The sequence below is a fragment of the Gopherus flavomarginatus genome, chromosome 2, assembly GCF_025201925.1.
Source record: "Gopherus flavomarginatus isolate rGopFla2 chromosome 2, rGopFla2.mat.asm, whole genome shotgun sequence".
Taxonomy (NCBI): Eukaryota; Metazoa; Chordata; order Testudines; family Testudinidae; genus Gopherus; species Gopherus flavomarginatus.
The window spans coordinates 228013052-228040628 of NC_066618.1; the positions used below are offsets into that span (position 1 = coordinate 228013052).

The following is a 27577-nucleotide window of genomic DNA, read 5'->3' on the forward strand; positions in this document are numbered from 1 at the left end:
TTACTGCGTTATAGGTGAACCGCATTATATCAAACTTGCTTTGATCCACTGGAGTGCGCAACCCCTCCTCCCTCCCGAGCACTGCTTTATCGCATTATATCTGAATTTGGAATATCAGGTCGCGTTATATTGAGGTAGAGGTGTATGTAGCAAGACCCATAAGTTTGTACAGAAACAGGTTATGTAATCAAGTACGCTTACTGAGGAACAGGAATTCTGCACAATATCTCCTATTCCTGGGATCTTAGGACTAGTCCTGGTAAAGTCCTTGTATGTAGCACTATGCATCTGTTTAGCTGTATAGCCTGTGTATCGTCAGATTTCACATATACAAAAACCTGTAGGAGAACACTTCATCCTCCCTGGATACACAATAGCAGATTTAAAGGTAGCCATCCTGCAGCAAAAAAACATGAGTACCAGACTCCAAAGAGAAACTGCTGAGCTTCAGGTCATTTCCAACTTTGACACCATCAGCTCAGGATTAAACAGACTGTGAATGGCTAGCCAACTACAAAAGCGGTTTCTCCTCCATTGGTGTTCACACCTCAACTGCTAGAAGAGGGCCTCACCCTCCTTGACTGAACTAGCCTCATTATCTCTAGCCTGCTTCTTGCTTGCATATTTATACCTGCCTCAGGAAATTTCCATTACATGCGTCTGACGAAGTGGGTATTCACCCACGAAAGCTTATGCTCCAATACATCTGTTAATCTTTAAGGTGCCACAGGACTCTTTGTTGCTTCATTCATCATTAAATCATTCTTTTCTTGATATGCATTTGATATCCTCACCCCCTGCCTCCCCAGCAAACCCAGAACATAGCCAATACCACACCAAATAAGCGTGCAGAACTTCATGAGATCTTACAGAATAGCGTGTATTTAAAGAGGCATATGGCGCCATTTGTCTGGACATAGCTCCTACCATTACATTGTGCAGGAATTACTGAGCTTGAACCCCATCCCAAATCCCCAAACCAACATACATAACACTTTATCCCCTGCCCTCCATACCTCCATCCTTTACAATGCTCATGCTGATTGTAACTTTCTCTCTCACCCCCCCCCCAAAGCACTGCACTTTAAAAGCTGAATTAAAAATATCAGGAAATGCAATACTGAGCCAGTCCGAGCTTCAAGGCACTTCTACAACTCAACACTTTTCACAAGAATCCTGTAAAATTCTTGCATGACGACCATGAAGAAAGGAAGCTTTCCAATTCAAATAACTTAAAAAGATCTAACTAGATAACATCTTTAGCTGCGTCAGGTGGAAAGCACACAGGCATGAAACACAGATGCATTTGAACACCAGACATATTAAGGGGAAGTCTTTTTTTGGGCCAATGGAACCAATATGTTAACAGCTGGAATGAGAACCGGCAAATGTGAAACACAGAATCCTATTTTATTCTTGAGGAAGCAGAAGTTATTCTTCTGAGCTGGAAGAGTTTCTTTTCAGACTGATCTCTATTCTTCTTATGGTTTGCTCACCCTCTTCAGAGGTGCAAGAGCAAGCTGGCAATTTCCACACAAAGCAAAAATTTTCAATACATACATAAGATTGACTTATTTCAAGTGGACAGGAATCTCCTAATAAAGTAAGGGAAACATGAAGTAACAAAATTCACAAATAGTCTTAAAAAGTTTTGCCTGAGAAAGCTGTGTTAAATGTTTAAGTTCAAATTATCTTTATCAACTGCATCTATATCCTCAACTTTTTCTATGAACATTCGCATTTTATATCCAAGACCATGAAACTTATCACACAATTGAACAAAGTATACATATGCCAAGAACTTTAGGACAAAGAGCCCTCAGTTTAACTAAGCCAAGTGATGTCAGACTTTTCATTAGCAATCAGTCAGTCTTACATAAAAATCTGGTCATTACCAGATATCTTTATATTTCCTCCAATGACCTGATCCATTTAAAAAACTAGCCGTAAAGAAACTGTATTTTTCACAGTTTTAGGCTTATGATGGAATTCATGTTTCCTAACAGGGTTCAATTGCATTACATGCATACATAACTTCACTGATATTGAAGATGCTGGCTCATATCAAACGAGATTTTGAATAAGTGTTGATATGCGTATGTATTAGCAATACTTGCCTGTGTTTCCAATAGCAGTAGCTTGGTATGCTCTGGCACTACATGGTTATAGTTTAAAAGAAAAAGATGGCCAATTAAATGTGCATATAACCTTTCCCCAGTGAGCTCTGTTGATATATTTTCCTCCCAATACTGGGAAATCTCCCCTCCCCTCTCTTTAACTAAGTAATTCTGTTATTCAGCAAAGCTCCTGTAGCATTTTTCTCTCTTTTCAGCTGACCTGCCCACTCCTTCTGAGAATATTTCTCACTATCTAAATGTGGCATGTCAAGGGAGTTGCAGATATTGTTTATACTATGTTGTAATCCTTTGGTATCACTTAATTGGTTTAAATGTCTTTAAAATAAATCTGTCAATTCCTGACAGCTTTAACTGAATTTCTAGGCCTACTTAGAGACTTGTCTCCACATCCCTCTATGTAGTAGTTCTTTAGGATTCTGTTTTACACCTGTGCAAAGCAATAATTGTTCCTTTATCATAGGCCCTGTAGAATAATCACAAGAGAGGAACAATTGCCTTCCTTTAAAAGCTACCTAACGGTGAGGATGATGTAATAAAAATCAGCAGGATCTTATTAAGAGGGATAAGGCAAAGATGCCACATTCATTGTAAATATAATAATAAAGCAAAAAACATTGTTTGACTAATTCCTATTACTACTTATTCCTTACACACACATTATATATATTTTCATTCAAACAATCATTCATTCAGGTTCTGTACAGGTGTTATAGTTACTAGCCTAGAAGTTGCTCATGCCAAGTTACTGGCCAGGTATCTTGGTCATGAGGATGGAGCCAAGTCTGCGTTAGATGCACCTGATGCTCCTGGAGACTGGCAGCAGAACCAGAAACTCAAAGTCCTCAGTTTTTAAGAGTTCATTTTATAGGAATTAATTCCTATGTTAGTCTATGGGAACCGTTTCATCCTGCTGTTGTTGGCTCAATCAGCAGATGGCACATTCCTGGTGGCTCCACACTGTCTAAAGTGGCACATTCCTTGCACGTGTTTGGGGTGGATCCCAGTTTACCCTCCGGGGGTTGTCTGGTGGTCCACTTGACACATTCTTCGGCCGATGGATCCTTTCTAGGTTGGCACCTCCCTAACCATTCATGTACATCAAACATTCATCAACATACATACCATATCTTAACCATATTTTAATTTACTGTCTCCACCACTTTTGGGGTGTGTGTTAATTCCTATGAGACTCCTGGCCTGGTAATCACAGAGGGTGAGGGTCTGTATGTTTACATTATATCAATTACAGCTTAAGGCTAGCAGAGTGTTTTCTTCAAGAACAAAGTCAATTAACTTGTTTGTAATTTTTACACAGTAATAGAGTATCTTTCACAGGACAGATATAATCAGTGTTTTCTGCAGACAGGAGCTGACAAGTTTTAACATAAGAATTTAAAAGATTTTTGTACTTAGTGAACTTGGGGGAATCACTGTCACTTGGGGGAATCACTGTCAGTACCTTCTTTAATATCCCTACAATGACTGTTGTCATTAGTTGTTTAACCATTGGACCAAGTTACCAAAGGAAGTGGCAAATTTGCCATCTTCACAGGAAGACTGGATGCTGTTGGGACAGAAATGCTTTAGTCAAACAAAATTTCTTGAGCTCAATACAGGAGTAACTGGATAAAGTGTTATGGCCTGTGATATAATAGAGGTCAGACTAGATGAGCTAATGGTCCTTTATGGCCTTGAACTCTACCTAGTACAGATTGGGCCTTCTCTCCACCACCAGAAATATAAAGCATCTCAATGTAGAAGGGGAAGCTTTATGAAGTATTCTTCACAACACCTGTCTCCAGCATCCTCTATCACATTTCTAATAAATTGTTTACAGTTGCATCTGACGAAATGGGTATTCACCCACTGAAACTTATGCTCCAGTACGTCGGTTAATCTATAAGGTGCCACAGGACTCTGTCGCTTTTTACAGTTTGAGACTAACACGGCTACCCCTCTGATACTTTACAATTATCTCATCCTCACTCAGTTGCACCTGCAGAGTGACTCTGATCCTGCAAGCTTCTCCATGCAGGCAGTTCCCTGTACCCATGCAGCATCTCACTGTCTTCTGCACAGAAGTCATCCCACACTAAGAAGGCTAAGGACACTGAAGATTGGGGCCTTAGACTGTGATATCTTTGAGGCATGGACTTTTTTTTACTGTCCATTTATGCTCGATTGGTAACTCCAACAGTATAAATAATATAAAATATTATATTGCCCATTGACAATGTTGCTTCAGTAGATATTTAATCTCAATGAATTACCGCAGAAGACAAATTCTAAACAGCAGGCATCAGTTAGGCGTGGGCAGGTGCCGCAGTTGGGCACTGCTCTTTCCTTCTTTAGGAAAAGCAAATAAGTGAGCCGAGATCAATTTTCTATTGATCTAATCCTCAGGGAAGAGACTTTAAGAGAGCAAATCAGTGTCACAGCTGTAAAGCTGAATCTTTAGCAACTTCCAGTAACATACAGCATTCAAGGAGATTAATCCAGTTTTTACAAAATCAAATCAAAGTTTGTTCATTCCCTGTAATTTTCAGCCTTAATCTTTTCAGCCATTTATTACAACTGCCACTTGGCTCTCAAGTTCTCCCTCTCTGACTAAGATGTTGTCAGCCTATTTTTGTTGTTGTTTTAACAACTTCAATAATAATGATGATTAAGGTCTTAATAGTCTAGCAGATGTTTTCTAAAGGGAAAATAATAGCATCTGAAAACACATCCTCATGCTTCCTGAGCAAAAACTATCCTGGTAGCACAGCATGTTTATCCATGGCAATTGTAATCAGTTAAAAGCTAGTTCTGGTTTAAAACAGTTCACAAAGAGGTTTAGGCTTACAAATTTAATCACTTGCAAATATACACTCTGAAACAACAGCTACCTTGATGATCCCATGCTGCTGTAACTATTTGTCTATGTTATTTGATCATTTTCCACTAGGGTGACCAGATATCCTGATTTTATAGGGACAGTCCTGATTTTGGGTTTTTTTTTCCTTGTATAGTGATCTATTATCCCCCACCCCTTGTCCCGATTTTTCACACTTTCCCTCTGGTCTCCTTGTTTTCCACTCCTGCAATACAAACATTTCCAAACATAAGGAGAGCAAAAAATGGATATGGAAACATTAATGAATGACGGTAAAGGCAATCAAGCTGAAAAACCATTAGTGGGTGTGTTACTTTGGTTGGAAAGCAGTGACATGCCAGTCCTATTTTGTGATTAGACAAAAGGGTATCCTGGCTTTGACACAGGGAGGAACCAAACAAAGCCCAACCTGACAAGAGACCATTGGCAGCTGCTTCTTTGCAGTCCTATCTGCAGAGAGAGAATCTGGGAGCAAAAACAGTCCAGCAACATGGCCCTTGCCAGCAAAACAGTCAAAGCTCCATGTGTTCAAATGCATTTGGTCATTTCCTATCACGTCAACACAACCTTAATTATTGACTTTTATCTGTACCTTTACTCCTGACAGTGGAAAGTGCTCTTTGGAGCTGCTGCAGTTCTCAGCTTCAATATTTTCAGGAATTAAATTGTTTCCACACATGTTCAAACACTTTTCCTTTTTTCTCTTCATCCTTCAAATAATTTACCTCCAGTCTAAACTCCTCCAGCCATATAATCACCTCGAACCTCCAATCCTTCCCAGTGGTTTGCCTCTGCAATTAACAATCACCATCACCCACCCAGGTCAGCCACAGAAATTTATCCACCTCCCACTACCTCAAGTACATGCCCAGCCTGATTTCTCTTACTCCCCCCTGGGATCTTTCATCCCAGATCTATACTCCAGGGCTGCTTCTGGACTAAGTTATCCCCTGAGATCACTCAAATCCACCCCCTCCCCAAACGCCATCACTAGAGACTCCCCTTACGATATGCCAGCCATTCCCACTTGGATAATTCACACATATCAGTCCTCCTCCACCACTGCCAGGAGCTCCTGTGATCTGCCACTCTAGAGATTCCCCCTGTCATATGCCAATGCCTAGTGCTTAATCTGTGTTAGGGCTTGCCAGGGGTGAGCCCAGCATCTCTAGGCTTGGTAGTTCATAGCCCGGCACCTCTGAGCTTGCCAAGTCAGTTATGAAAGTAAAGAAACTGGTTGAGCCCCAGCACCTCTTTCATTACAAATTAATCTCTGCCAGTGCCACAGGGAGCAGTCACTGCCCATATGGAATACCCCCCCCCCGAGATACGCCAGCACTCACCTTCCAGGGGCTCCCCTGGGAGTATGCCACTATGCCCAGGATCACTCAACCTCCACTCAGTCACCACGCTACCAGAGTCCTGTGGAATCTGCACCACCTTTCAGGGACCCCCGGGGCAGTCACCTCCCCTCTGCCCAGTATGTCTCTCCCTGGAATTTCTCCACACTGCCCCTGCTCAAATTGCTCCAGCCCCTGAAAAGTCACGCTCTCGTCTTGCAACAGCCAAACTGGGGCGGAGAGAGTGAAGCGCCAGCCCTGAGAGGCACGAAGTTGACCAGGAGCTGGAAGCTCAGCGAGCGGGAGGGAGGCAGCGTGGTACTTACAGGAGTGATGTCTGCTAGGGCACCCGGGGGATGTGATCCAGCATCAAGTGCGTGCAGCGGATGGTGGTTTTAAAGCAAAGGCATCGACTGGGGCGGGGCGGGGCGGGGCAGGGCAGGGACGCGGCGCACCGCACGGCCAGGAAAAGGACAGCTAAGGAGAGAAGTTTGGGCTCCATCTCCCCTTGGCTCCCCAGCCCCAGCTCAGGGGAGTCTAGCAGCTCCCGCTGCAGCTGCACTCAGGCACCTTTCCAAAGGACATCCCGGGGCCAATCAGCAAAGCCTGGGATCTCATTACAGGCGGCAGCACGCCCCGAGTACCACCAGGGGGCGCCGCCCTGCTAAAGCCTATGCAGCCGGGCTTTTAAAACCTGGTTAGGGAGGGGGGAAGTGGGGGCCAGACACTGACTGTGTTAATTAGTTTCAGCTGTGGGAAGAGCGATGCCTCACAGCTTAGCTAGTGGAGAAGTTGTTTTCCACAGTGTCAGGTAATCCTTTTAATGAACGAATGCACTTTCCTGGAATTGCTTAATCCAGGCGAGCACCGTCCCACTGATATGCTAACCAGCTGAACTGCTTGGGAATGCAGAGGTTGGCACATTTCCTCTCAATTTTAGCTACCCCTAGACAGCGCCCTTGCTTTGCACAGGACTTTAGGGACTAGGTAAAAAGGCAGGTCCCCAGGGGGTTGCAGTGTCAATCTCTGTTTTGCAAGAGTAAGTCCAAGTGTCTCTGCACACAGACAGGAACACAGGCTCTTAGAGGGGTAGGCGGAAGAGCCAATGAAGAAAATTCCTCTAGCCTTAAAAAGTAATGAAAACCACACTTTTTAGAAAAAACAGATGAACAGGCCAGCATACATTTTGGCCATGTCAAGCTGCTTCGCTTAATGCAAAGGTAGTCTTGGTAAACACATTCCACTTTCTAACCCCATGGAGATAACACTGATCCCATAAGCTGAGAAAAAAGAAAGCAGCCATCCCTTGGCAGTGGGGAAGACAGACTATGCTTCCCAACCGGTTTGTTGCCCCCATCAGCCTCTCAACGCGTCACAGCTCTACTTACCTTTGTAGTGTGGGGAGAAGGAATGACCGCTCAGCGAGATTTCCCTCCCTCTCTGGATGGATAGTTCATTCCTCCTCTTGTCTTTGGGAGAAAGTGGCTGTGCACTTTCCTAGTTCCTTCTTGGGAAAGAGAAAAGGATGTGACTGGCAGCTTCACTCCTAGGCCTTGTCAGCTTCAGTGGATCCCTTGCACCCATACAGAGCACCATAATAATACTTAGCCCTTATACAGTGCTTTCATCAACAGATCCCAAAAGAACTAAACCCATTTTACAGATGGGGAAACTGAGTCACACACAGGTGAAGTGTCTGGCCCAAAATCACCTAGCAGGTAAGTGGAAGAGCCATAAAACAGAACCCAGATTTTTCTGAATCCTAGACCAGTGCCACTGGGCCATGTTGGGGCTCTCTACAGGCACAGGGAGTCACCTACTTGGATGCAGTTGCAGGAACAGGGACTTGGGCCCAGATCCTCAAATGTATTCACATGCCTAATTCCCACTGAAGCCAATGGAAGGTAGGCACCTAAATCACTTTCAGGATCTGAGCCTTAGTTCACAAGATGGATAGCTGTATCCACCACTGTGATGCATGTATGCAAACTGCCATAGGGTTCCACATGAGGGTAGCAGTCCATCCACACGGATTCCAATGCAGGCTTTGGGCCAATAACACCTATCCCCATGCTCCTACTCCTCCAATGCCCTTTGTAGACTGTGCAAGGTGAAACTCCATAGGCCTCCATTATGCAATCAGACCCTTAGACCCTTGTCCAAATGCAGGACTAAAACTACAGACTATAAGCTCCTTTAAGGGCCTTTACATCCTCTTGGTTTTGTGCAGTCCCATTGCTAAACTCATCAGAAGATAAAATGGTAAATTAATAATAACTGTGCCCATCTGCCCAGCCCTTTTGGTGTGGTTCCCATAACACAGAGGAAACTTGTTCCGAATCCAACCTCTCTCTTCTGAAAAAACAAACTGAGAAGCTAGCAAAAAGCCATTCCTAACCCATCTCAGCCAGGGTTCACACCAAGTTGCGGTACAGAGGCAGCACTTGTTGCTCTGATAGATGATCTTCTTCTGTCCATAATCAAGGGGTGTACATTCATGCTCATCCTGCTGGAAGTCTAAATCATTTAAAATAGTTAATCACCAAATGCTTCAACCCTGCCTCCAAAGGACTTCAGGTGTGAATTGAAATGGCTCATGATCTTCCTTTCAGAGGGTCATTTTAGATCATTCTTCCTCCATCCACAGAGCCCTTAGTGTAAAAGGACGGGTGGCCCAGGAATTGGGGCACTGGACTACAAGGAATATTCCAGCTTCTGTCATTGACTTACTGTGTCACCCTAGGAAAGACACTAAGCATCTCTGAGTCTCAGCTTCATCATCCATAAATTGGGGGTACTGATAATTACCCAGCTTTATAAAGTGCTTTGAGATCAGAGGATGAAACAGGCTATAGACTGTATTAATTATTTATTATCATTATTTATTCCTTGTGGAGCCCCACCAGATTCAAACCTCTCCCCATCTGACTCTAAAAGGCCCCTCCAAGTACTTCATTGGGGTGGATGCACTGAAGTGTGATAAGGCAGAGCCAAGCTCATAAACAATACTTGAAAATACTAAAGGGCTCCTTAATCTAGTGAAGAAAAGGCATAACAAGAACCAAAGTCTGGAAGTCAAAGCTGGAAAGTTTCAAATTAGAAATAAGGCATCACTTTTTTAACAGTGGGTGTGCTTAACCATTGGAACAAACTACCAAGGAAAGTGCTGGGTTCTCCATCTCTTGACATCTTCAGATCCAGGCTGGATGCCCTTCTGGAGGTATGATTTAGCCAAACACATGTTATTGGGCTCAGTCCAGAGGTAACTGGATGAAATTTAACAGCCTGTGATTCAAAGGGGATCAGAATACATTATCTAAGGGTCCCTTCTGACCTTTAAATCATTGAAATGGCTACGACTACCACAGTTTCACGTAGCAATGTGGGGTTTTTTAACTACAAAAGGGTGCACTGAAGAGCTAACAGTGCTTCTGTTACATACACAGTTCTTGTTTTGGCTTTCCAAAAAGACACTTCCCCTTAAGCTTTATCATATGTTTTCTCTTTCTCTAAGCATTATTGTTGCTGGCACAGTAACACACTTCATGTTTTCAAAATAAACTGTTGTTGATTCTCCAACTGCCTTATGCCATTATTTCAACATATTGTAAAGGCAACAAGTCTCATTAGGGCATCCATTCCTTGATGATTGGCACACTGCTCAGATTATTGGAAGCATGCAACCCAATACAATGCAACTGAGGCATATCTCAATGAAATAGCAATACACTGACCTATTGTGCCTTGTTCATGCTCATTTGGAACATGTGCATCAACCTTCATCTTGGGTTTATTATTGTGACTGCTATCATCACTACATGCACTAACATAACTAGGAGCTAGTTACACACAGCTAAAGACAAAGCATCCGATGAAGTGGGTATTCACCCATGAAAGCTCATGCTCCAATACGTCTGTTAGTTTATAAGGTGCCACAGGACTCTTTGCTGCTTTTACAGATCCAGACTAACATGGCTACCCCTCTGATACTTGACAGCTAAAGAATGAACATCATTGAATTGTAAATGAGAAATTACAGCATTTCTACCATGACATCCCTTCTCCCTCAGAATTCTCTTATTTTTTTTAATTATTTTTATGGATAGTCTCACAGAAATCTATTGCTATGGGTCTATTAGTGGAGGGAAGGACAGGACAGCATTAGGGATAGTATTGTTTTCCCTGTCCTAATAACACTCCTTGTTCAGTTTTTGAAGAAAATGACTGTTTTTTAATCATGATAGTCTCAATACCTTGGATTCCTAAACAAAAGTCACAGAATTACAAACAATACATTCACTTAGATTGCAAGCTCTTTGTGACAGATACTGTCATATTGTTCTGTATTTGTATAGCACCTAGCACAATGCTGGCACTAGCCTAGGAACCCCAAGCCATTGTCCTGAATCCTGTGCTAGTTGCTGTACAAATACAGAACAATATGACAGTATCTGTCATAGATAGATGACAGTAGAGATAAATAAGTAATAATAATACAGTAGAACTTGAGAGTTATGAACACCAGAGTTAGGAACTGACAAGTCACCCACACACTGGAAGTACACAATCAGGCAGCAGCAGAGACAAAAAAAAAGCAAATACAGTACATTACTGTGTTAAATGTAAACTACTAAAATAAAGGGAAAGCAGCATTTTTCTTCTGCATAGTAAAGTTTCAAAGCTATATCAAGTTAATGTTCAGTTATAAACTTTTGAAAGAACAACTATAATGTTTTGTCCGGAGTTAGGAACATTTCAGTTACGAACAACCTCCATTCCCAAGGAGTTCGCAGTTCTGAGGTTTACTGACCAAATAATCCATTAAGAATGTGCATGTATTAAACTTACCCAACTCTACGAACTTCTCCTTGGCTCAGTCAAAGCAGAGCACTTCCAGAGGCAATGGGAGATAATGGAGGGGAAATAACATTGCTTTGCAAAGAAATATTATTTGCCAGGTATTGCTCTACAAACTTATTTGTATCCATTTGGGGAACAAAGACCAGGCCAAAAAAACCCCAACCCCCGATGAAGGGTGCTAGGTCAGTGTGGAAATTACAGAGATGGGGGGAGAGCGCATTTTGCTCTGTTGCTGCCAAAGTGATGGAGTGAATGCTTCGCAGTCAAAGCCTGGCCACGTGTCAGTTGTTTTTCTGCCTGAAAATTCATGTGGTATTACAACATGATAGGGTATCGCAGGCAATGTTAGGAAAAAGCATGTGAAAAAGATCATGCACTAAACATGGCCTTTATTTATTTAACAAGGGCCTTTGATAGCATTAACCGAGGGGAGTTCTGGGAACGTCAAGAAATATATAGATCATAGGTGGGTCACATCGGGGAATAGAAACTGTATGGCAGGCCATGAATGCTCACAAAATTGGGGATGGGGTGTTTGTGGGGGGGGGTGAGGGCTCTAGTTGGAGGTACGGACTCAGGGGGTAGGGCTGGGGATGAGGAGTTTGGGGTGTAGGAGGGTGCTCTGGGCTGGGACCGAGGGGTTTGGTGGGCAGGAGGGGGATCAGGACTGGGGCAGGGGTGCGAGAAGGGATGCAGGTTCTGGCTGGGGGTATGGGCTCTGGGGTGTGAAGGTTGGGGATGAGAGGTTTGGGGTACAGGAGGGTACTCCAGGCTGGGATTGAGGGTTTTGGAGAGCAGGAGCGGGATCAGGGCTGGGGCAAGGGCTTGGGAAGAGGCTCAGGGAGTGCAGGTTCTGAGCAGCGCTTACCTTAAGCAGCTCCCAGAAGCAGTGGCATGTCCCTTCTCCAGCTCCTATGCGGAGGTGAGGCCAGGCAGCTCTGCACACTGCCCCATCCACAGGTGCCATCCCTGCAGCTCCCACTGGAGTGCCAGGGGGGGCACTGGAGTGCACAGGAGCTAGAGCAGGGCCATGCCGAGTCTTCCTGGAGCTGCATAGAGGGGTCCCCGACCCAGCGCCCCAGCTGGAGTGCAAGAGCAGGACTGAGCCACATGGTGCAAAAACAATGGCAAAACTCCCATTGACTTTAAAATGGGAGTTAGGCACCTAAATACTTCTGAGGTTCTGGGTCTGTGTGTCTTAGAAGCCTACGTTCCATTTTCAAAAGTTATTTAGGCATTTAGGAGCCAAGGATTCACTAAAATTCAATGGGACAGAGGTTCCTAAGTCACTTAGGCACTTTTGAACATTTTATCCCTGATTGCTTTCTACTGCTAATCACCAAATCAGGAAGCTTGATGCCTTTCAACTATATTGGCCAATGATTCTGAGCATAAATTGGTATGAGTTACTCCAGTGTTAAAATATTTGATCAGATCAAAGTGCTGTTTCTGTTCCTTAAAGAAATTCAGTGATGCCATACTGGGCTGGGTACATTGTTCAAATGGCTTCTTAGAAAATGCTCTCCAGTCAGCTTGATTTGAAAGTTCACATAACATCATCTCGATTTTAGCAGATGCTTCTTTTGGAACTGATTTTTAGGAAATCCCAGTGGGTGTTTGAATGGAGGCTTGAACCACAGTGATGAAGGGAATGGCCCCAGATTTGTCAATAAGCAATTTGAGAATAAACATTGCTGATTATGACTGTTAAATTAATGTGATTTTCCTTTGTGTGTCCATTTTTCCTTGGTAAGTATGGAAACAATGATGAGTACTTTCTGAGTGATATCTTGCATTGTTCAGTGTTGTGCATAGAGCCTGATCTATAGATTATATATTGATTACTTATGAATTCTCAGTTATTACTTTGAGGGTTCTTGTCTTAAGATAAAATTATTGTATAGTTGGGAACCCCGATGTGCACAGCTGCAAAACACACACTACAGGAACTCTTCTATATTTACAAATAGTTCATTAATACATTTAGCATAGTCACAAACATCCCAACTCAGTAAAGTAGATAGAGCTACTACAAAATGTACATCTGCACATCCAGATACTCACACCTTCCCTTGCAGAACACCCTGAAATGTTACCCATCATTTTCCTCATCACCTTCCCCATCATCACCAGTGGTCATCGTTCTGGCACCTCCCCAGGGCTACATCTCACTCTCCTAATGGCCATAGGCTGGGATGCCACTTTTATAACATGTTATGTTGACACCACTGTGTCTGATGCATATTCAGTAGGAGTTTCTTGCCTCTTCCTTATTTGTATTTCCTCCCTTTCTCCTATAGATTAGTATATCAATGATCCCAACTTATTATCATATACATGAATTCATTGCCATGACCGCCTTGTGGTTGGATTCCTGTCCTGTGATCGGAAGTTTCCCTTAAACACTCTATTTTCAGTTCCCCAATACTTGCAGTTTTCCATTAGGATGGTTATCATTGCTAAAGTTCATAGGTCTCAAGCCTCATGCTGAAACTGCTGAAACTATTGCTTTACAGGATACAGGCCTGTAGGTTCCTTGCATAACTGTGGAATATAATAAAGGCAAGCTAGGCCTATGGGCTACATGTATGATCATGTAATGCATAAAACAGGGCAGCAAATTTAAGATTACACAGGCAACCTAAGCTCTAAGTTGCCTGCCTTTTGTACCATTATACCCTCACCCTTAATGTTGTATTAACATATTTTTAATTCAATAATAGAAACTCCAACAGTTGCGCTATTTTGTTTGCCAGAGAACTATTTGAAGCATACTTTTGTGTTCTGTTCTGCCAAATAAAATACTTGAGGATTTAGTACTAACTCATTTCATACATTTTTAAGAACAATGTATTGAATAGACATTTGAAGTTCAGTTTCACTGGAACATTTTTAGTGCAGAGATCTAATTATTTCCAGGAGTATTTTACCAGCAAAATGTTTAGACATACTCTCTCCTACAATGCTAAAAACTTTCTTTCCAAGTCCCACAGATTATCTTTAGTTCTTTGGCCATATTCTAGAATGGATTTGTTCACAAATTCACTGTTCTTTAAGTGTTAAATAATGATCACCATGTTTTTCATAAGCCACCCAGAACAGGTCTTCAGTCCAAAAGTTATTTGAGGCACAAGCTAGTGAGAAAGGATTTGGCTACCATTTCCAGTTATAGCTCTGACTCTGTAAAATATACATTAAATCATATCACAAAGTAGATTTAGCTACATTTAAACTAAGTGAGCTGCTCCTTCACCATTTTTCAGTGAATATATCAATCAAGAAGCATGACACAACCACCTCTTCCTCTTGTAGGAGCTAGAGTGAATCCTAAGACCCTCAGGTGTTGTCACCCTGGCTATGTCTCAATGCACTGCGTAATCCATTTAGGTCATCCATGAACGGAAATAGCATTCCCTTTAGATTGATTCCCAAAGGCTTAAAAAAGTCTAACATTCTCCACGGGGAAATGCTTTTGACATCTAGAGTGTGAATCCTGACTTCTCCTGGGTGAGACTAAGAAGAATACAGGAGATTAATGGTCTGGTCCATTCCGATATCACTTTTGGCAAATATTTTGAATGAGCATACAGGACAACTATGCCCCTGTGGATTACACTGGAAAGGAGGATGGGCCACTAGAGTTTGCAGTTCACTCACTCTCCTTACAGATGCGATTATGAATGCTGTATTTAGCAACAAGTGGAATAAAAGACCCTCTCCCAAAGGCTCAAGGCCATTCAGATAACCATGATACTAGAGGAGAACTTCCTCTCCAAAAAGTCAATCTGGGTAATACCCTTGATTGATGGGAAATTTCAGACGGCTTCAATGGGAGCTTTTCAAAGGCACTGACTTTCAATGAGCTGGGCACCTCATCTACCCTTGGTGCCGCTGAAAAATCTTCCCCTTGGAACTTTTTATCCTTTCATTGGATGCTGACCTCATCAATATGCCAGGAGTAGGATGCTCCTTTAAAATCTATATTGTCCTAATATAGCACTTTGATAACTGTATATATACACAAAGGGCTCGATTAGTTCACTCCTGAAATGTAATCACCTCATCAGATAGGGACTGTGGAAACTACTTAACAGCACAGTAACATTACAGAAAAGCTTTGGACAGACAAAGAATATTGAAACTTCAGGGGATTTTCTTTTTTAAAGTTGAAGGTAATTACTCAAATGAGAATTGGTTCAGGCCACTGTCTTGTTAACAATTGTACTCTTGTCAAAAGAGCTGTGGGACAGCTTATAAAGCTCTTTGTGGGCACAGACTGTCTTTTGGTTCTGAGATTGTATAGTTCCTAGAACAATGGAGTCCTGGTCCCTGATACAGACTTCTAGGAGCTACTGCAATAAAAACAGTAAAGAATAATTTAATCACCACATGTGCAAGCTAGTGTCTTACCATTATAAAGCATTAGGAAAGTGTCTGCAAGTTTCATGAAGCTAAGTTACGTAATGCAATAGCAAAATATATTAAGTGAAATATGAAAGGGGTTTGTCTGATAACTAAAAAGGTATGTTCACTCCCATCCTCTAAATATTTCATAGGGTTGTTTTTTTTTTTTGTGTAATTCTCCATTTCTTTAATTATAAACTAGAAGTTTTCAGCAACATGTGGAAGAACGGTTGTAAGGCTGCCTTCTGAGGACCCCCTTAGAAACAATGTCTTAGGGGGTTAGGAAGGAAGTGGTTACAGGATGCAGCATTGTAAACATCCCAGGTAGTACTGAGGTCCATTGGGCAGCCCAGGGACACTGCATTAACTTAGCCCCTGAGGGCTCTCTACATTATGGCAGGGCCTTTTCCAGACCCAGGAGCAGATCAGGATCAGGAGGGTGTAATAGTTGATTAAATTTCCTGCCCTCTGTGCTGCATGTCTTAATAATTGGGCATGCAAATACAACTGAATTGTGAGCTCTAGTGTACAAAGTGAGTGAAAGTTCATAAAATGTCACAATAACCTATAACAACACATGTTCATGGGGAAAAGCGAGACCGAATGGCCGAATTAGTCTAAAGAAAAGGCCGACTGATATAACTCAAGGATTGGACTTTAAGAACAACAGCTCCAGTCCATCTCAACTTAACTTTTTCTCTTTCCTTCCAAATAGGTCAGTTACCATCTAGGAGACAGTCAAACCTGAAGGTTTTTTTTTTCCCTTTTAAAGACTCACTATGCTACAGCCAAAGGGAAAGGGCCCAAGATATGTTTTACTTAATACCTAATGGGGTCCGGTAATCGTGCTTTTGCTGTGTAGTTTTCAACATTCGCATGAGATGGCTTTATTAATTCTACTGTCTTTTCTATGCAGTTGTGTGTCAGCAGGTTTAGCTTTGATCTTTCCTGTGTGGCAATACTGCCCTCTTTCGGTATAATGTGTTATTCTTTGAGTGTGTGAAATTGTTTTTCATGTGCTACAGTGCAATGAGCACATCTGTAAGGTTAGAAAGTGTGATTTGGAGATGAACTACAAACCCAGCTTGGATATAAAAGAAGGAAGATGAGCTGAAGCACTTCGCTGCTACAAAGGTCATTGTCAGACCTAGTTTTGTTCACTTTGATAACTGGGAAAAAGGCACTGGCAGTTAGCTGCTGGAATCTGCTGATGATCCAAAATTACACGGGGTGGGGGGGCGTGAAAATGCATGCAGCACAAAGAAGACAAGCGATCAAAGTCAAAATGCCTTGGACGGGGCAGACTAATGGCTTCTGCAGTTCAGTACAGATAAATTTAAGACAAAAATGAAACAAACAGGCACAAAACAGTCTTGAACAGTGATTATAGATATTTGAAAGAACCAGGAACAAATTTTATGGTAATGTCTTTTCAGTTAAGATGCCTGATTTTACTCATCTGAGGACAAAAAAATTTCTCATTTAGGTAAATGGGAAAATAGAACTTTGCAAGGTCGGAACCAAAACTTCTTGTTCAGGAAGTGGGTTTGTGTTTTGATGGAAATATGCTGTTCATTTTGTGTCAGTGACTGGAGCATTTCTTCAGAGTATGGCATAAACCAGTCTTTAGCTCACTGCACAGTCTTTTTACCAAAGGTAAGGTTGCAGCTATATGGATATTTATTCAGTGTGTGTTCCATGCAATTGATGACATAGCTTCCAAGATTCATAGTGAATTGGAGACACCTTCCTTGGTCTTTTTGTGTTGTTGGTATTAATGACTGGACAATGGTTTTGTTGGGGATGATGAAAGTTCCATAACAAATGCTTTATTTTTCAGCATATAAGCCCATGGTCTGTATCACAGTCTGCATTGTGAAAACTGTGAGTATGGAGACCATCCTGTAGGTATTTTCTTTGGGTGACTATTAAATGCCACTGTCCAGATCCACACAACATAATGACGGTGACCGCCTTGGAGGCAGGTGTTGGTAATGCACAGTCCTCAGTGGATGCAGAGCACTAGTAGTCTTTACCCACTGTCATTCATTTTTCCTACTTCAAGGTGACAAGTGTATAGAAGCCACATCTTGTGATCTGAGCTGGCTCTAACTTTGAAGTATGCCAGTGGATAGAGCTGCTGTCCTGGTGGTAGCTTACTGATGACACTGTTGAGTAGATGATAAAAAAGTCCTTCTCTTCAGAGATGGATGAAAGCATGAGGGCCTAAGTACTGATGTTGGCAAAGTCACCTGTTGAAGATCTTCTTAGTAATATAGTATGTTCTAGTGTTGCAACAGGCCATTTGATCACAGGCACTGATGAGTTTTTGACTGCAAAATGATCCCACATTTGCAATTGTCTTATTTACTTTTTACATGCCAGAAGACGGCGTAATGCATCTCATGTAGCTAGCATGTGTCAGCTACTCTAGTTCCAGAGAGAGTGGCTGTGGAGATGAAAAACTTCTCCAGCTCTTTGTCACTAATGGTGGTCTTTCTAGGGTCACTGAACTCCTCTAGATTGTTTGATATACCAGTGCACAGTATCCTCAGATTCCAACATGCAGGCTTGCTGGTAACTCTCTTCATGTCTGAACCTTCAGCACAAATGTCAATGCAGAAAAATTGGAGTTAGTGCTGGAGTTACTCCTTAGTGAATATTAGTTTTTATTCAAATGGGTATCTGGCATAACTCCCACCACTCAGTGAGTGGAGGGCTCCCTGGTTTAGCTATAGAGCACTCGGCAGGTTGTATTGGGTTCCAGTAGCAAGCCTTACATGCCTGACTTAAGAGTTAAGTGTTTTAGTGAGCGAGAATTATAGGTTAGAATTTTTTCTTCAGAGACACCACTTAGTGGGTTCAGACTCTTAAGGAATGTCTACACTGCAGCTGGGAGTGTGCAGCCCAGTGCGGGTAGACACACACTAGCTCTGCTCAAGTTAGCTCACTAAAATAGTAGTATAATCAGAGGGTAGCAAAGCTGCCAGCTCAGGATAGCCACCTGAGTTCAGGGTAGACTGAACCAGCCCTGTGCTACCCTCTGGCTACACTGTTATTTTTATCAGAGCTAGAGCATGTCTGCCTACCTGTGCTGGGATACATGCTCCCTGTTCAGAGACAAAAGCCAAAGGCTAAGATATTCAAAGATGCAGGCCTACAATTTGGCTTCTAAATTCATATTTAGTCCCCTAAATAAGTGGCCTGATTTTCAGAGGTAGTGAGCTCACAGGCAGCTGCCCTTGCTAACAAGAGCTGCTGGGTTCTCAGCTTTGTTGAATATTAAGCCACTTATTTAGGGGACTAAATATGAATTTAGGAGCCAACTTTAGCTTATGTTTGAAAATCTTGGCCTACAAATTCAACGGCTGTCTCTCAAAGAAAATAAAGACGGCAACAGACTGAGGGCAGAGAAAAACAAGACTAATTTGCCTTAAGGGGAAAATAGAAACATTTTGAACTAGAGAGACTATGCTAAGATACTGTCTTAACAACTCAGAAGAGAGTAAAGACACCTGCCACAAAATTACCAGAGGTGGACAACTTAAAGAGACATCTCAGACTCACAGGAAAACTAAAGCAAAGGGAACCTGGCTCCCCAGGCTGTAGAACAGGTTATGTAAAAGCTGATGTTGGTTTCTAGGTTAGGTGATGAATCTAAGTAAAACTGCTTGTAAATGCATCTGGAGAAGACAATGTGGCTGCTTTTCAAACTCCCTGATTTTAGCAAATGTGAACCAAGCTGACATGGCCTGAATTATATGAGTCTTGATGTGACCTTTAAGATGCAGGTCTGGTAGGCTGTAGAAGTGAGGGATGCAGCCAGTCAGCCATTTATTGGTTCCTCATGGTAACATATTGTTATCAGAAGAATAAAAGCTTTAAGGGCTTTAGTTTGCTCCAGTAAACAGCCTACTGACCTTTTCACATAAGTTTGTAGAGAAAGGGCTCATTGCTGTGGGTACACTGATGTGAGGGAAATGTGGTCAGCATGATTATTGGCTCATTAAAGTGGAATTCTGTAAATGCCTTTGATGGGAATTTAGCATGTGTTCACTCTATATTATCCTTGCAGGATAGAACATAAGATAGATCAGTCAGTCAAAAAAATTGAAGTCTGGGGGAAACAAAAAAATGCTTTCCACAAGAGGAATGTGAGTCCATTCATAGAGTACCTCAAAGACAGCTTTCATCGACTCCCCACACATCTGATGGAAATTGACAGCAGAGAACCTCATCTTTTTTGTATTCATGATGGGCCAAAGGAGGTGGCAAATGAACACTTAGGAAATAAGCGCCAAGTTGCCTGCCTGCCTGAATTAAGTGCCTAAATATGGATTTAGGAATCTCACGTACACATGGACAGATTTTTAAGTGTTGAAAACCAAGTCCCATTGAAAATGTAGCTGCTAAGCATATTTGAAAAACAAAATCAGCCTAAAATGGGTTTAGGCACCAGACTTAGTCTACTGAAAGGGGTAGGCAAGCAGTTCTCTCATTCCCCGCCCCCCCCCGTTAAAGTTAAGCCCTCCTTGTAAACTTGGATGGATTTGAAACGTGCTCAGAAACACTTCTGCTCTATTTACTTTCTTCTGTACACTGAGAAGGATCCTGGACAAGCACATGGAAAGAGGCCCTGGTTTTGAGTGATCGCCTATTACTAGACTGGTACAGTCACTACTAACCCCCAGCAAAGCTGGGAATTGTATTTTTTCAGCAAGTTAAAGATGATCAAATCTTTATCTCAACTGAGTTTGGTTAAATGCTTTTGTTACCAGAGGTACTAGAGCAAAAACATAGTTGAGTTTTCCTCTCCACTCTTTCAAAAAGATGTTCTTCCATAAGGTAGTTATTTTCTTAATGAGGTGGGTGGAAGAGCAGTGGATTTTTCAGCACACTCACAAATGGATTTCTCCAGAGTCCTCTACTGGAAACAGATCTGAGCCACCACTCCTTGGTTTAGCAAGCACAAGCATGAGACTATGACTATTTGACTGAATATATCTGCACTACATTGTTTCCCTTTTCATGCTTGTAAAGTGAAATGGTTGTAGGGTGCTGCCTACTTCTGTGCCTGCAGGGCTTAACTAAAGGAACACAATTCTGCTCCTCTTCCCCATCCAAATCTTCCCCATTTGTTTATTTCAAACAGTTTAGTCAGAATCTGTCTGGATCATTACTCTGCAGTGTAGCTATAGTTGTGTCAGGCCTGGGATATTAATATGAGACAAGGTGGGTGAGGTAATATATTTTATTGGAACAACTTTGGTTGGTGAGACAAGCTTTTGAGCCATACTGAGTTCTTCTGCAGGTCTGGGACAAGGACTACCTATTGGGATCTCATCTCTCTGGAGGTCAACATTGCCCTAATGTTTAGAGCATCTGTGAGCAGTTGTCCTTGGAGTGACTAGTTATTTTGAGTGGAAATCCCCATTAGGTGAGGGCAATGCAGTCAAAGACAACATACACATAGCCTCCACCCTCTGAGTGGGAGGAAATTCAGAAATCCAAGTCTAAAGTGGAAATCATCCCCAAGCTAGGCCATGGAGACACTCGAATCACCTACAGTCTGGAAACACATAGTATATGTATTTAGTTCACTAAGATGTCAGGGGTTAATGTTCCTGGACAGATGCTAGAGGAACTACCAACTGTTGAGGCCTTTTGTGCACCAAGCTGCCCTACCTTAACAGCATTCACAGCACAGCCCATACCACCGCTTGTTGGCTCTTACAAATTATTCCTGCCAAATCCCCCATGTCTCAGACTGTCTTGGAACATGAAAGGTAGTGTCTAGGAATTCTCGGACAAAGTTCCTCAAGGAAAGAGCCAGAAACGTAGTCAAGTTTAGCTTCAAACGTAGCACATTTTTTATACTAATGATGATAGAGTCTGGTTCTTGGTTCATTTCCAACATAACTTGATAGGCTAGCTATTCAGATTGTGAATAGGACCAATAGAAATATTCAACACAGGGTTTTCATTTAAAAATGGTGTTTTACTAAAACCTAAATGTTTTGCACAAAATTGTTTTTGTGAAAAATGTTTTCCGCAATCAACCCCCACCTCCTCAAAAACTGTTTTAAACGGAAAATGTTTGGTTTCCAGCTGAATAATCAAATATCTTCAGTTAAAAAATCAGTATTCTTTTAAGTGAAAACCAACTCTAATTGTGAATGCACCTGTCCCTCACTGTACTTATTCATTTACTCCTCCAAAGCATTTTCTGAACACAGGTACTATCAACCAGTGCTGTTTCCCAGTTACAAATCTGACACACATCAGAAATAGAATCATAGAATTGGAAGGGACCTCGAGAAGCTATCTAGTCCAGTCCCCTGCACTTAAGGCAGGACTAAGTATTATCTAGACCATCCTTGACAGATGTTTGTCTAACCTGCTCTTATAAATCTCCAGTGATGGTGATTCCACAACCTCCCTAAGCAATTTATTCCAGTGCTTAACCACTCTGACAGTTAGGAAGGTTTTGTATCCCTCGATTCTTGACTGAGAATCTGCAAGAATACAGAGCCTATAGCCTGTGTTCCTTTCAAGAGGCATGATTGCTTCCAAATAGAGCAGATTTCGTTAGTTTACTGTTTGAAGTCTGATTTTAAATGGGCATGAACCCCCCCCTTTTGGATATTAGGAATAAATGCCCTTTTTCACAAACCCAAGAGGTATTGACTCCCTGCAGGCTGTTTTCCAAATACACAGTTGGACTTGAGTGTAGTCCTGGAAGGAGCAATTTTTATTTGGGAAGGGAAAGGTAGCAAAGGAATTTTGTATCCCCTACCAGATAAAGTTGAGAATCCATGTGTCATAAGAGGGGCCACCCAGGACTAGGGGGCTCTTACCCAATCTAGTCTTATGTAGTATTTCTAATTCCAAAACTGGTGAAAGGATAAATCATCACTTCTTCCCCGTTGTAGTAGTTTTTCATTTCAATTATATCATTGTTTTCTAATTAAAAAGTTACCAGAGGTCTGAATAGGAACAGACTGAAAATGAAAACCAAATACAAATGAAAGCATTTCCATGGAAAAAACAAGTTTGAGTAAGTACAAGCCACCAAAAAGAGTTTTTATTGCAATAATGTCCCATTATCAACTTATGTCAAAGACAATTGATTCATTTTTCATTTCTACTTTTTTATTTAATGTAAATGTAAATTCAACAGTGTAAAATAAATCCACATATAAACACAAAAGAAACTTTCAGTGACTCTCAAAAAGTTACATAGTGAATAATCATGAAAAATCATCCATTGTCTATTTTACCAAGTATACAAGAATGAAAAACAATGCAGAAAGTCAATCTTCAAAAGCATCCTGTATAAAGTTCTCAAAGAAAATGTGTAAATTATATTTAGTAACTTCAAACTCTTGAACATATGGATGCTGATTCTGGAAAGGGGAGAAGACAAAATTCCCAGGCTACCTGGAATGTATAATATCTTGAATTTCAGATTATTTAAATTTTAATTCATCTAAAAACAAAATATTTAATTAAAGATTATATTCAATGGTTCCAAGAGCTAAGCCACTGCAATTACTCGATTAGTATCATTTTATAGGAAAACATTTAAACTCTCTCTTACCTGTGAAAATAATGTCAGGAAATAAAGGCAGTTTTTAAAAAAAAATTTATTTATTCATGCTGTGAATATGCTGTGGAAAAAAACTCCACATGCTCGTACAATAAGCCTTTCATCAAGTTGCCTTTTCAGTATTACTAAGACATACTTTTTAAAATAGTAAATGAAGCATGAAATGCACAATCAAAAATCACTGTCCAATCTGTAGAAGGACTAACTATTATCTCACTGTTAAAGTCTGAAACAATGTTTAATTTTTAAGTGACTACTGGAAAATGGGGTTATTACACTAGGTGTGTAATATCTGGCTATGAAAATAATAACTGCAATGGTGATTATTTTATCTTATGGTTAAATGGTCGATGGATTTAATAATTAATATTACCACAACAGTACATATATTGCACAGAAATTTTCTCTAAGAGGAATGTTTTCCATTAGGTCCAACAGACAGATGGCTTTTACTAAATATCATGCCTAGTTCTTAAACTGCATTCTCCCTCATGGCTATGCTACAATACACTCAAAATATTAAATGGGCAAAAATGCACAAAGCACTCCAACAAGCCAAGAAGAAAACTGCAAGCAACTTCACCAAATGGGAGGGAAGAGGTGGAGGGGAAATATTCAAATAAGCACTCTGTGGGTCCCAAAGTTTAAACCGCTACTCTCAATTTCCAACAGATAGATATAAAAGATTGTGAATATTTATGAGCTAAAAATAGCTGTGTTCAGAAACAAATGTAGGGCCAGCACAACCCTGCCTTCTCAGAGAAATATTTAGATGAAATACAAAATCCACTTCCTAAAGTGCATCTGCTGAACAAATTCTACTATTACAGCTATCCAAGTAAGCAATGCAAGCTAAATTTTATTCATATTCTATTCTATTAAAGTAGTAAATATAAATCATTTAATTCTAAATTACAATCTTTTTTATTACCAAATATTGTGTGTCTATACTGTGAATTTTAGAAAGAAACTAAATAAGTTGTCTTAAAATCCTTGAGAATGAGAAAATGTCTTTATTTATTAATACTGAAAATGTAGTATGGAGCTAAACAAATAGGGTTGTAGTAAGCATCTTTTTGCTTTATATTCAACATGATGTTCCCTTAAGGCTCCGAGAGAAATGGTCACTTTTCTCAAGATCTTTTGGCAAAAGATGTAAATGCAAAAGTAGCAGGGTCACCTGACATTTCAGAACTTGCATTTTTGTATTTCATTAAAGCCAGCTCATTTAATATCTGTATACAGGTATTGCACGTATGTATTTCTTGGAATACATTTATATCAACACGATAATAATGACTGCAACAAAGTCATGGTAAAATAAATGTGTTTAAAGGGTACAATTTCAATATTAGATGAGAAATGCCTGTGTGCATGTTTAAAATCTCATGCAGACAACTGTTATTCAAGTCAGAATGCATTTGTTCAATAGCTATTTAGCACATATAAAATTTCACTTACCCTTCTATCAATACAAATCTGTTAAAGATCAAAAAGATTTACCATGCCAAGTCTTGATTAGTGCTGCATACTGCTTTGGAATATCTTTCTATCAGAATTAAAACTGTATTTCTCAAAATTTAAAGAAAAATAGATTTTTAAAAAGGGATTCTCTACTACCGAATAAAGTCTTTGTAGCAAAGTTAAGACAGAGAAGTTACAATTTATCACTGTATTTCAGTCTTGTTGAAAGACTAATGATATTTGTCCATCTATTTCTTAATAAATGCTACATTTTCAAGAATAAAGGAGCTATCAGTAGGCATTATTGTTTCTACTTAAAATGAGTTACTTTTCTCTGTAGTATGTCAAGTATGCTTTTAAAGATTCGGGTAGCGGTAGACTCATAATTTTTTCTCGTAATAAATTTCGAGGAGGTTCCTCTGGCTTCAAGGCTTCATTGTGATCTTTATCATCATCATCTTTGTTGTCTTCTTCCATCCTTTCATCCTCTTCACTGTCTAGAGGCTGAGGAATGAGCTGATTGCCCATAAACACATAGGTGTTAATCCTGCGTCTATGGCATCTCCTGCGTTTTCGTTTTGGTGGGGGCTTCTGAGGGATACCCTTGGCTTGCATCTCATCATTTATGAAATTTCTAAGCGTGCGTCTAATGTAGATCCGAGATAAGTCCTGTAGATTCCTAACAGCACATGGGGCTAAGAGGAAAAAGAAAAATTATGCATGACATATCAGTGAAATTGTTATTTTCTAAAAGTAAGAAACTGCTACAGAAAAAGTATGATACTGAACTGCAATTTGAAGATTTTCTACGATATGCAAATATAAAAGGCAAAGCTTGGCAACCTTTGACAAACCAGGTAGCAGATCAGTAACATTATGTGAGTGGGCTTTACTTATGGTTTTTCAAGGATGGAGTGTAGAATCATAGAATATCAGGGTTGGAAGGGACCTCAGGTGGTCATCTAGTCCAATCCCTGCTCAAAGCAGGACCAATCCCCTGGGAGAGGGTGCATCTCAGCTGATGTGCTCTTCAGACTAGCCAGGCAGAAGTTTACTGGATCGCACATACCCAAGGGGAGGAAATATAAGCCCTTTCCTCTCTGGTTGGGGTGCATTACATGCCCAGAGCAACGGCTCCCTCTCCTGGGATTAGAGTAGGACCAGGTTTCTGATCTGCTTTCCGCATTGCATTACTTGCCTTTTTAGGGCAGGGAAGAAATTTTTCCATCGCTGCCAGACTGGCTTGGATAGGTGTTTTGTTTTTTTTTCCCACTTTTCCCACAGCCCCCCAGTGACCCGGTGAGTTAAGAGGTAAAGTTCACATTGTCCCAACTTGACAGGTGTCCAGTACAGGTACCACTTGATAGTGTGCCCACTTCCCTGATGAACCGGAACTGGAAGTGGGGTTATGGGAAGGAGCTCCTGATGTCTTATTGTATCAGACAACCCCTTTTCCCCTAAATCTTGTACAAGGGGAGGGAAGTGGGGTCTCAGCAATAGCTCTGGGACCAGTTTAGGGGGGTTGGGTGGGATGGGGAAGCGAAGAGAAGCCTGATGGCAACCCCTTTCCCCTGTCCCAGACAGAACACATTATGAAAGAAAGCATAATCTACTTGGACAAGTTAGTCTGGAACTATCCAGCAATGAGTTAAAATAAAGTTGAAGTTGAGTGAAACCACATCCCTTGTGTCCTTGTCTTTCTTCATGCATCTGTGGGACAACACAACAGAAATAGACCAGTTTCAGGTATGGAAAAATGATATGGGGAACAGGCAAAATTGGTTTAAAAAAATTAGATATGCTCCCACTACTGGATTTTAAAAAAATCTAGCAGCCAGATACATTTCAGACAGAGCTTCTTCCTCCAATTTTTAAAGATGCATATGGAGGCTTCAATTGGGTGCTAAAAAATGGAATAGAGAAGAGTAATATTTATGATGTTCTGCCTGTAAAACACTGTTTCTTGTACTGGCAACAAGGATTTTAGTCAAATTTCTGGAAATTTCAATGGCAAATCTAAAAAACCCCCAACATGTTGATTTAAAAGAACAAAACCAATTAAAACCTCTTAAAGATACATTTGTTAAATCACAAGCTTACTGAGCCCTGGTCTCAGGCCGTGCTTCAGTCATAGATTTGTATACAAACTATAAAAGATTTAAAAGGTAAAGAAGATGAACTAGTAGACATTCCTACCACAAATGAGACTCAAAGTTTGAAGAGCCCTTCATAAATCATAGAAGAAATGAACAAACTATCTGATAAAATGCTGAAATAAAAGTCTGAAAGTAAAGGTCCCAAGAGAAGCATACGAGCCAATGAGCTCTCAGCCTTCCTTCTCCATAAAACTAATAGGATGAAACAACACCTAAAATCAAAATCCTCTCATCCCAAATACACATAAAATCAGACATTTTATTATTTCTGCTACTACATACACAGATGATAATATTCCATTAGATTTCTTAAAGGAAATAAATATATTTGTAACGTCTTGAGGACTTAAAGAAAGTTTCTTCAATCACATCAGGAATCACTTATCCCAATTATCTCCTAAGAATGGTAAAGTAAAGCTTCGCATATGGGCACGTGTGCTAGTGAGATAAATACATTATCCCTCATGATTCCATGCCAAAAAAATTCTTAGCACCAACTACATTAATACAGGAGGGGAAGCCTTCAAGTTTTACAGTGCCTACAGACTCATTTCGCTATACTATATATAGATTATGAACTCCTCACAAAGATTGTGTTTAAAGGCCTGAAACACTGATTGTGCACTTGAATTTAGTTTAAAACAGGTCAACATAGCTCAGTTAATACCAAGCACCTAAACCAGAGGTAGGCAACCTATGGCATGCGTGCCAAAGGTGGCACGCGAGCTGAT

The 27577-nt window shown here is 40.9% G+C and overlaps 2 protein-coding genes across 15 annotated transcripts in view; both read right to left on the reverse strand.

Moving 5' to 3' along the window:
- The window catches only part of PXDNL (peroxidasin like), a 304433-nt gene extending 297578 nt beyond the window's left edge, over positions 1-6855 (reverse strand). The window contains 1 exon segment of the mRNA XM_050941930.1: positions 6680-6855. Within this exon segment, the coding sequence (XP_050797887.1) occupies positions 6680-6855 (176 nt within the window).
- A 15824-nt stretch (positions 6856-22679) lies between these two features.
- PCMTD1 (protein-L-isoaspartate (D-aspartate) O-methyltransferase domain containing 1) overlaps positions 22680-27577 on the reverse strand; it is an 85769-nt gene continuing 80871 nt past the window's right edge. For 11 of the 14 annotated variants that reach the window (XM_050942043.1, XM_050942033.1, XM_050942032.1 and 8 more), the window contains one exon: positions 22680-25385. In XM_050942043.1, coding sequence (XP_050798000.1) covers positions 25015-25385 — 371 coding nt within the window. In that variant the 3' untranslated portion in view covers positions 22680-25014. Of the gene's footprint in view, positions 25386-25944; positions 26401-27577 lie in introns of those variants that run through there. The other 3 variants (XR_007772790.1, XM_050942038.1, XR_007772791.1) reach the window with 2 other exon arrangements.